At 44.0% G+C, this 10744-nt stretch overlaps 2 protein-coding genes across 2 annotated transcripts in view; one reads left to right on the top strand and one right to left on the bottom strand.

The window, feature by feature from the left end:
- Positions 1-4215: 4215 nt before the first annotated feature.
- POLE3 (DNA polymerase epsilon 3, accessory subunit) lies at positions 4216-7132 on the bottom strand. The gene is made up of 4 exons (XM_060154557.1): positions 6718-7132; positions 6532-6617; positions 6062-6180; positions 4216-5789 (listed from the first exon to the last, which is right to left on the bottom strand). Exons 1-4 carry the CDS (start codon positions 6781-6783, stop codon positions 5617-5619), a joined length of 444 nt encoding a protein of 147 aa, XP_060010540.1. The 5' UTR covers positions 6784-7132; the 3' UTR covers positions 4216-5616.
- LOC132523416 (regulator of G-protein signaling 3-like) overlaps positions 6995-10744 on the top strand; it is a 162185-nt gene continuing 158435 nt past the window's right edge. The window contains exons 1-3 of the mRNA XM_060154545.1: positions 6995-7110; positions 9779-9978; positions 10082-10232. Of these exons, the coding sequence (XP_060010528.1) occupies positions 7106-7110; positions 9779-9978; positions 10082-10232 (356 nt within the window). The 5' untranslated portion in view covers positions 6995-7105. The remainder of the gene's footprint in view (positions 7111-9778; positions 9979-10081; positions 10233-10744) is intronic.

Raw genomic sequence — 10744 nt, 5'->3', positions numbered from 1 at the left:
GAACCATATTCCTTCAACTCACAGAGGTAATTACTATTTATTTTTTTCCCCAGTTTAGATCCCCTGCCCAGCAGGTCTTTCATAACACCTCTCCTGGACTTCCCTGGTGGTCCAGTAGTTAAGACTCCATGCTTCCAATGCAGGGGACATGGGTTCAATCCCTGGGCGGGGAAGTTCCGCATGCTACATGGCATGGCCAAAAACAACAACAACAACATACCTCTCCTACCTCTGAGTTTATTGATAACTAAAAATAATTAGTACCATTGGATACCTCCAAGATTCCAAACAGGGTGGAAAATTTAAGAATGTTGCTGTTTGGTGTAATCTATTTTTCCCATGCCACTCTTATTCTTGACTGAGAGACCTGTTCCCACTTCTAGCACCCCCCCCTTTAAAATATAATTTTACCTTTATCTGTCACTCTTATCCATAAAAAGTATTGTGAATGCAACGACATGACTCTTAAATGTAACGCTGAGCAAAAGGAGTCAGACACAAGAGAACATATTGTATGATTTCATTTATATGAAGCACAAACCCAGGCAAAATTAACCTGTGCTGGAATTCAAGATAGCGACTACTACTGGGGAGATAGGAAGTGACTGGAAGGGAGATTGAAGGTTCTTTTTAGGGTGCTGGTCATGTTGTTTATTGATCTCAGTGTGACTTTCATGGATATGTTTAATTAATTAATTAATTAAATTTTTTTCTTGGCTGTACCTGTGCTGCTTGTGGTATCTTGGTTCCCCAACCAGGGATTGAACCCGGGCCCTTGGCAGTGAAAGTGTGGAGTCCTAACCTCTGGACCGCCAGGGAATTCCTTCATAGATGTCTTTAGTTTGTGACAATTTATCAACCTCTACTCTTATTTGCACCTTTTAGTATGTATATTCTACTTACTAAGTAAAAAGTAAAAAAAAAAAAACCCAAACTCCCACTTTATTGAGTGCCTTCCAGGTAGGTACATGGCACTGGGCTAAATGCTTGTGAAGAGCATAAAAAGAACCAGATATTAGTGGTTGCCAGGGGCAAGGGGAGGGAAGCATGGGGAATAACTGCTTGACTGGTATGAGGTTTTATTTTGGGGTGATGAACATGTTTTGGAACTAGATAGATGTGGTGGCTGTGAATGTGCCACCGAGTTGCTCATCTCAAAATGGTTAATTTCGGGCTTCCCCATTGGTGCAGTGGTTAAGAATCTGCCTGCCAATGCAGGGGACACGGGTTCGACCCCTGGTCCGGGAAGATCCCACATGCCGCGGACCAACTAAGCCCATGTGCCACAAGCACTGAGCCTGAGCTCTAGAGCCTACGAGCCACAACTACTGAGCCCGTGTGCCTAGAGCCCGTGCTCCGCAACAAGGGAAGCCATCACAATGAGAAGCCTGCGCACCACAACGAATAGTAGCCCCCGCTCACCACAACTAGAGAAAGCCTGCACGCAGCAACGAAGACCCAATGCAGCCAAAAATAAATAAATAACTTTATTTTAAAAAAAAGGTTAATTTTATGTCTGTGCATTTTATCTCAATCAAAAAAGGAAATTGGTTAACCAAATTCAATATGGGTTTTTTCTTAGCTTTGACAGATGTACCATGGTTATGTAAGATTAACATGAGGGCAAATTGGGTGATGGTTATACTCTGCTACTTTTCTGTAAATCTAAAATTGTTCAAAAATAAAGTTTAGTTAACAAAAAAATAGAAGCAAGGCAGTGGACCACTGGAACGGAATCCCAGCTTTTATAAATTAGTGGTAAGTCACTTCTCTCTGATGAGCCTCAATTTCCCATCTGTGAAAATAGGAGATTTTTTTGTAATTTTGCATGGGTAAGGATGGTAATCCTCCCACCCTCCAAATCCAAATCAGAATCTCTAAGCATGAAGGGCTGTGGTTAAAAACAGAGGAGAAACATTACCTTGGCCTAGTAAGGAAACTTCAAAATCTGGATACCACTACAGGATTGAGAGAGGTGTGGTTGGGAAAAACTGGCGGATGACCTCAAAGATTCTTCCCAGTCCTTGAATTCTATAGTTTTAAGTTATAGTCCCCACTCGCAGGAAACATGGTTTTTCTTAGGTAGTCAAAGTTTGGTAAGAACTAGGGTCGTGTGGAAGAGTTCTTTGGGGGATTCATTCTTGACTGGAGCCTTATGTTGGGGTAGAAACATGTTACAGAAGGTCAGGTGAGCCCACCTTAAGCAGGCTTTGAATAACAACAGGTCTAGGTATGGATTTGACTTAACAGAAAGCAGTGAGGGACTGCAACATAGCAATGTTCCAGGAAGATCCACTTGGCAAGCAGTACACAGAGGAAGCTAAGGGAAGCAGAGATGAGGCAGGAAACTGAGCTCAAAGGAAGCCACAGAAGTCCAGATGGGACTTGAGGGCTTGGCTGAGTGGTGCTCATGGGAATTAAGAAACGACATGTTAAAAAAAAAAAAAAAAGAAACGACATATTTCTAGGGACTTCCCTAGTCGTCCAGTGGTTAAGACTCCATGCTACCAGGGGGCTCAGGTTCAACTGAGATCCCGCATGCCATGCAGCACGGCCAAAAAAAAAACCCAATATATTTCTAGATATATGCCCCTATGTTCATCGTGGCACAGCATTCTTTACAATAGCCAAGATATGGAAACCACCTAAGTGCCCACCAACGAATGGATAATGAAGATGTGGTGTATATATACAATGGAATACTATTCAGCCATAAAAAAAGATGAAACCCTGCCATTTGTGACAACATGAATGGACCTTGAGGTTATTATGCTAAGTGAAATAAGTCCTGTGGAGAAACACAAATACCGTATGATTTCACTCATATGTGCAACATAAAAAACTAAAACAAAACCCCAAATAAATGAACAAACCAAACCAAACCTACAGAGAACTGAGCAGCAGTTACCAGAGGGGGAGGGGCAAGGAGGAGGGAAAAATGGGTAAAGGGAATCAACAGTATGGTGATGAATGGAAAATAAAATTTTGGTGGGTAGCATGTTGTAGAGTATACAGAAGTAGAAACAGAATGTTGTACACAAGAAACCTATGTTATAAATCAATATTACGTAAATTAAAAAATTACACAATTAGAAATGAATATATTAATATAGAATGAGCAAACTGAAGTTAAACTTGAACTATTTTGGTAATCCTTAAATAATATTCTGCTCCAAAAGCAATCAAATACTTGGTAACAGTGCCTATGTCTAGTAGAAGCCACAGAGATTAGTCTTTATCACACAGAGTACAAATGTTATGCTGTGTATGTATCCAGACTTTACATTCTCCTTAGGCTACTATTATGAAAGAAAACAGATTATCTTCGACAAGATTATAAAAATGATTTCTTTCCTATTCTGAAGCTGCTCTGTTAATTCAAAGGAAAATGAAAATATGTATGGAAGAGAAAAACAAAAATAAAAACAAGGCCTTGCTGTGTACATGCCACTGTGCTAAAAGTCTTCTGTTATCTTTCAAAATTCTCCTTTTAAGGTAGGTATTAATACTGCCATTTTAGAGATGAAAAAACTGAAGTTCAGTGTATTTAAAAAAAAAATCATTTGTACAATAACCAACTATGAAGGACTCAGTGTATGCTGTTTTCCCAGAGACATATACTGTGACATTGTAACGAACTTATAGAAATAGCATCAATATAAATTTCAAGGGAGAAATAAGAAATATATTGAATAGCTTTGTCTTTCATACAAATATATATGTGAGAGACAGGAAAAAAAAAAGAAGCGATGTTTCTGCTGTGGAGAAGGAAAAAGCCACTGGACCTAATGAGCGTTGGGCTTGTGTATCTATCTGTGAATTATGATTTGAAACAGTTTCGTAATCTAGAGGTAATACAGTGTCATAGCTGAAATCATGGAGATATCAGCGGTGTTCCTTCATAGGATTTAAGAGTTAATACTTGAAAGCATTTAAAACAGTGCCAGGAACACAGCAGGGACTCAATAAATGTTTGGAGTTGTTGAGCATCTACCATGTATATGATCAGCAGAGCCATGGGAAGCTCTCACTGTGGTTGAAGAGCAGCAGCGCCCCTGCTTGTTAATGAGCAGCATCTGCTGGTCATCCAAGGTGACGCAGGATCCCATATTTAGAAGGGTCTGGCTCAGTCCACACCCCAAGAACTGTATAGTGCATGATCAGTGGTCCTCCCCAAAAGCAAACTTACAAACAAGAAGGATTAAAGAGGAGTCATCACTTTTAACAAGAATTTTTATTTATACAAAGCATTATAATTTTCTCAATATTCTTCACTCATTTATCAACAAACTTTCCACTGTATTCATTTAACAAAGTAACAGTGTCACACTACATTTCACTACCTTTCAACCTCCAAGCACTCAACTTAGAGACGAACAAAAAAGTGCTCGAAGCACCAAATGGAAAGAGAAGAAAACTAGGAAAGGTCAACAGAGATACTTCCAAAGCAGTTAAAGGGGATGGCTTAGGGGAGGAATTAGATTCCTGAGCACCATCAGATTTCCCTTATGGTTCAGAGAGGTTTACAAAATCATTTTTAAAAAACATGAGATTAGAACTAGGGAATCAGAGGAAACCACACTTTGGGACATTAAGCAGGTCATCCGAGTTCCTGGATTGGGGGAAGTGAGAAAAAGAGGGACAGAGAAAGTGGGAATGGGGAGCAGAGGAGAGGCAGAACAGAGACAGGAGGTGAGAAGCACAGAGGGAGAAAGTTGTGCCTAGAAGAAATAAAGTCTGGAACTTGTCATGAATTGGAATAATGAAAAGCCAAGTCACGAGTCTAGGAGATGGACTACAAGAAGAGAAAGCCTGGAATTTTATACCTTCCAGGAGGTGACAACAAATCCTGAAGCTGTACAGTCGCAGGCAGTGAGGTGCATTTAAGACTAAACCATCTGTTTTACAAGAGTAAGACGTTGGCAACCTTACTTGACTAATTCTACTCTGTTGATTTAAGAGCGTTATGTGCCGAGAACATAGCCACCCAAGCAGGTAACATGCCTATAGGCAATATAGAAGGGGTCCAATCCAACTGAGTCTGTAGAAACCAAAATTCAGTTAATGTTACTGTCAAGTGAGGAAACAATAGAAAAGATTTCATTGTTCTCTCGAACCCTTATAGTAATTTCCTAAAGCTAAGCCATTCTGATCACCTGAAATAAGCTAGTATTGCCCAATACTGTACAATCAAATAGGCTGACCATGATCAAACCCCAATTTTTCCTGAGCCTTGGCTGCCTCTGTGATCTGAACACAGTCGGCAGCATGGAAGTTATTATTACTTTTTTGGGGGGTGGGGAGGGAACTGGGGATCAACAACTGCCTAACTATACGTGTAAGTAAACAAGAGAGATCAAATTGACCAATTAAATTAGCTGTTCAGAATCTCTCTTGCCAAAAAGTCATAACCTTGAGACTGATTAAGCAAAACAGGATTCCGCTACTCAGATGCTCCGAGTCTGGGAAGCGCTGGTTTTGATGATAATTCTGATGATAATTCAGTTTTTATTTCGATCTTCTGCCTAAGACTACTCTGCCCAGCACGAAAATGCTTCACACAAACGTGTACGGCGTTTCAGAGTGGTACCTTCCGAGCTGCGTCTCCCCATCCTCTCAGTTGTCCACTTCCTCCTCTTCATTCTGTTCTTCTTCCTCCAGCCTCTCCTCATCTTCATCGTTGTCCTCATCCCTGCTCTTGTCTTGCTCTTCTGAATCTGTTTTTTTGTCTTTGTCCTTCTTCTTTTGCTCTGAAGCTTCCTTTTTGCCTTTTTGCTCCCTCCTGTAAGCTGTAAGGATGAAGGGGAGGGAGTTAGGAGGCAAGACTGAACCAGACTGCAGCAGCTAACTCCACTGCATAATTGGAAAAGCTGAGGCACAGAAGGAAAAATAACCCGCCCAGCACCACAAACAGTTATGCGGTGGTGCCTGCCATTGGAGTCGCATCCAATACTTTGCTTACCGCACTTAAAGGCACCCCAGCTGATAAAGACTTAGGGTCAGGTGAGCAGATCATACAGGATGAACATCTACTTGGATGAGAAAACGAAAGGGTAGTTACCTTCCAGAGCTTCTTTTAACGGGGTCACGAACCGCTGAAACTCCATCTCCTCCATGGCGGAGAGCACATCGCTGGCATTCAGTGTCTTGCGTTTCCCTTTCATCGCGAAGTTGTTGGCACTGAAAGAAGAAAGATTAAGGGCTGTCAGATGCCCTCTTGCCGCGTACGGAGTGGGTGGGAAAAGGAGCACCCAGAAGTGGCACGAGAAAGCCTGCATGCACGGATTTTTGTGACACGGTAAGTCCCTCCCTTACCTGTACAAAAGGGTTAAAGCAAAGTTACTGTTTTCTTATTTTGTTTCAGAGATTGCAAGACCTGGACGAGGGCTCTGAACCTCCCTCCACTGAGGTAGAACATAATTCCTGGGGTTTGCGGGCTCCAGGCCACGAACTCCGAACCAGTGTGTGTGTGAGGGGGGTCTCTTTACGCCTTATGCCCAGCTAAGCTCTGGCTAGCTCTGTCCGCCTCACCAGGATGTGGCGTACAGCACGAAGACGCTGGCGGCGCGGGAGATGGCGCTCCGGGCCTCCTTGGAGATGCTGACACCGTCCGGGAGCTGTGAGAAAAGCGCGGGTGAGCAAAGCTACCGGTCCAGGACCTGTTTTCCCCTGCCCGCTCGTCCGCCCCTGGCCCGTCCGCCAGCCGGAGCTGCTCACCGCCTCCTTGATGATCCTGGTGATGACGGCATTGGGCAGGTTTAGGTCCTCGGGCCTCTCCGCCATTGCCGCGGCCGGGGCCCAGGCCTCGGACCTCCTCTTCAGGCAGCTACAGCGTCCGGACTTCCCGCGTCGACACGGTCTGACCCAACGAGGCTTCCGTCGCGCCCCGCGTTGCCCACACAGTGTCCCACAGTGCCCCGCGCGCCATAACCTTCCTCCTCCTCCAGCCCAGCTTCCGCCTCCAGTGGCTGGTGCTTCCGAGCTTTGCACGCTACCATGGTTTTGGCTCGAGGGGTTTCCGTCCGGCCTCACCTGCACCTGGCGTCCCTTCCCAGGCTCGTTTCTCTGCTTCACGCCACCACCGTCTCTGGAACTTGCTTAGCAAATGAAGTATGGCTCACTGGGCTTCCGTCCCTTTCCCATAGTGCTCTGCGCTGCTGCCTGGCGACGTCGCAGCCTGGTGGCTAGCGTGGGAGACGGAGGCGTGGACTGAGCTGGTGGGGCGGGGCTCCTCCCGATGAGAGGCTGGGCCCGTCGTTCACTTCACCGCGGGTCGAAGAGTGGCGTTTTTCTGTGGGCTTAGGCCGCTTGGCTTCCGCTTTGGTTTCGCGGAAGCGCGGCCCTCCGAGGCTGCATTCTCCCACTTCCCTTTTCCGGAACGAAGCGGGAAATCTTTTTTCAATTCTGCCGGCGCAAATGGTCACCTCTAATGTTTTTAGCCCTCTCGACTTTGTAGTAATGGTATTAAGAAAAACTATTACCTAAAATTTTTTTTTAACGCTCACTACTTTGCCAGCACCGTGCTAGGGCTGGCGACATAGAGATGGGCATGACTAGACCTCGGGGCTCAATTCGGGCTGGTCAGGTAACAAAAGGGCAACACGCAGCCGGTTGTAAGAATAATGTAACATTATATTCGCATTGAAAAACAAACCCTCTTACAATTGTATTTGCTTTTTAGTTAATCGAATTGTTTATCGTGCTTCTTTCCTAGTAAAAAAACATTTCCATGGTTTTGCAGTGGGTTTTTAAAAAAAATTATTTATTTTTGGCTGCGTTGGGTCTTCATTGCTACACGTGGGCTTTCTCTAGTTGTGGTTCTCTTGTTGCGGAGTACGAGTGTGGGCTCTAGTGTGGGCGTCAGTAATTGTGGCTCATGGACTCTAGAGCACAGGCTTAGTTGCTCTGCGGCATGTGAGACCTTCCCTGACCAGGGCTCGAACCCGTGTCCTCTGTATTGGCAGGCGGATCCTTAACCACTGCACCACCAGGGAAGTCCCTACAATGGCTTGTTGAGCTCTACCATTTTCCTATTACATTTGTAGCAATTGTCCTCACTCCCGCAAAGCAGAAACGCTTTTTTTTCTTGAAACCTGCTGTTTCAGGCCACCCATAGTTTTCCTGTTTTTGACAGTGACATGAACACGGAGAAATATTTCCCTATTATAAAAAAAACACAACAGCATATGAGATGATAAATGGCAACTGAAACTGCTTCAGTTAGAGATTATAGGGTTTGGTGGGAGAACTGTCCACTTGGCTAGAATACAACTGGTTTAAAGATGTCAGGAAGTGCTCAGCTCCAGCCAGTTGCTATCTAGTTGGAATTGGGCCCCTGTGTTGTTAGATATTTTAATTTTTAAGAGGAGCCAGCAATCTGGACATTATGGACTCTTTTCATCTTTGCGTAATGGCTCAAAGTACAGACCAAACAAAACAAATCATAGGCCAGATGCAATCCCAGGCCAATAGTTTGCTATCTTTGGTTTAAATTATAAGCACTTTAGAACAGGAACTTATTTTGTTCTTTATTGTTCTCTATGCCCATAACAGGTCCCCTCACATATTTGGTAGTCAATAAATGTGTTGAGTAAAAGAAAAAAGAAATGGACACAGTCCTTAAAAAGTTATTAGGGATCAGGTGGTACTGATTGCCTAAAACATTTCTAGAGAGAGAAAGATAACATTTATTGAGCACCTGTTGTATACCATACATAAAAGTACATTATTTTATTTAATGCTTCTATGATGCTACTTAGGGATTTCCCCTTCCCTACTTTATATGAGGAAACAGGCTGAGGGAGGTGAAGTAACTTGCCCAAGAGCATACAGCCAGTAAGTGAAAAGCCAGTGGCTTCTGATGCAACTGTGGGTCGACTGATTTGCTGTTTGAGCAAACCCATTCATTTCTGGTGGGTATTTTAGCCGCCTGAGTGAGAACTGGAGCATACTGAAAATTGAAGCATCTCTTCCAAAAGTTTGAGCCATCTATAGCACTTCTGTGACTCAGCCGTCGCTCAGTATCCACAGAGGATTGGTTCCAGGAGCCCCTGTGTATAACAAAATCTGAGGATACTCAAGTGCTATGTACATTACTTATAATTTGATAAGGCTTTTTGGAGATGGTGGCATCTTCTCCCTAATGATTAATGAAGGGGAAAAGGAAAGGATGCTAATATTTATTTTGAACTATATGCCAGAACTTTTTTCCTCTCTTTTTTTTTTTGCGGTACGTGGGCCTCTCACTGTTGTGGCCTCTCCCGTTGCGGAGCACAGGCTCCGGACGCGCAGGGTTAGCGGCCATGGCTCACGGGCCCAGCCGCTGCGTGACATGTGGGATCTTCCCGGACTGGGCACGAACCCGTGTCCCCTGTATTGACAGGAGGACTCCCAACCACTGCGCCACCAGGGAAGCCCTATGCCAGAACTTTTAATGTCCATTAATTAATTGTTGTGGTGATCCTGTGAAATAGACTTATCCTCATTTTGCAGCTGAGGAGACTGAAGCGCAGATTGGTTAAATCTCAGGTCACTCAGTTATTAATTTAAATGGTCAGTTAGGAGACCTTCTGGAGTCAGTCTGAACCCAAACTCTTATCACTCTACTCCATGCTGAGATAATTTCATGCTTGCTTGTTACCCAATTCCTAATTATCCTGTGACCACCATTTATCTATATGGTTCAACAGAAATATTTCACGCTTTGAGTGCAAATTAATATCTGGACTGCATGGCTAATGTATAGTATTCCCTAATTATGTGGTGATTGTTTTTCCAGAGGGCTAGAAAGCTGCAAGATTGGCTTTTGTCCTAAACCATTTGTAGCTATGGACTTGCCAGATAAAAGCCAGTGGGATGAAACTACCTGTGACCTGGCTGTTTGTCAGCATCCACAATGCTGGGCAACTCTCCGCCGAATTGAGAGGGGCCACCCTCGAATTCTGGACTCCTCCCGCAAATCTCCTCCAGATGCTGAAGGTGAATTAACCATCCCTGTCTCCTTCCGTACAAGATCCTTGAATTGTTTCTGTTTGGCTCCCTTTTGACATGTTACATGTTTTCCTCTGGTCTGGTCTTTCAGACAGACTCCCAGTGCTCACCATTGTAAACATCACAGATTCCTGCTTCCAGGCCAAGAGACTTGCTTGTGGTCATTCATCAGGATTTACCTTCCCCAAGGCTCACTCTTTATTGTCTCAACGTTCAAAGTTTTACTCCAAATTTCAACGCAGGTAAATTATCATGGAATCTTCCTTAAAGGGCTTATGACCTCAAAATTCTGGGTTAACTTCCTTTGCTCATGTAGTAGACTTTGAGAAAGCTAGATTAAAAATGAAACATTAATGGGAGTTCCCTGGTGGTCCAGTGGTTAGGACTTGGCTCTTTCACTGCTGTGGCCCTGGTTCAATCCCTGGTCGGGGAGGTGAGATTCCTCAAGCTGCATGGCGTGGCAAAAAAAACCCAAACAAACCCTCACTTAAAGGAGTGATGAATAGTTAGTGGGAAACAGAAAGAAAGTGTTCTTTTTAATTTTTTTTTAAAAAATTATTTATTTATTTATGTTTGGCTGCATTGGGTCTTCGTTGCTATGCTTGGGCTTTTCTCTGGTTGCGTCGAGCAGGGCTACTCTTCGTTGCAGTGCATGGGCTTCTCATTGCGGTGGCTTCTCTTGTTGCAGAGCATGGGCTCTAGGCACGCGGGCTTCAGTAGTTGTGGCACGTGGGCTCAGTAGTTGTGGCTTGTG

Source organism: Lagenorhynchus albirostris, chromosome 7, assembly GCF_949774975.1.
Source record: "Lagenorhynchus albirostris chromosome 7, mLagAlb1.1, whole genome shotgun sequence".
Taxonomy (NCBI): Eukaryota; Metazoa; Chordata; class Mammalia; order Artiodactyla; family Delphinidae; genus Lagenorhynchus; species Lagenorhynchus albirostris.
The sequence above is the reverse complement of the archived record's forward strand: the minus strand, read 5'-3'. Positions and strand labels throughout refer to the sequence as shown.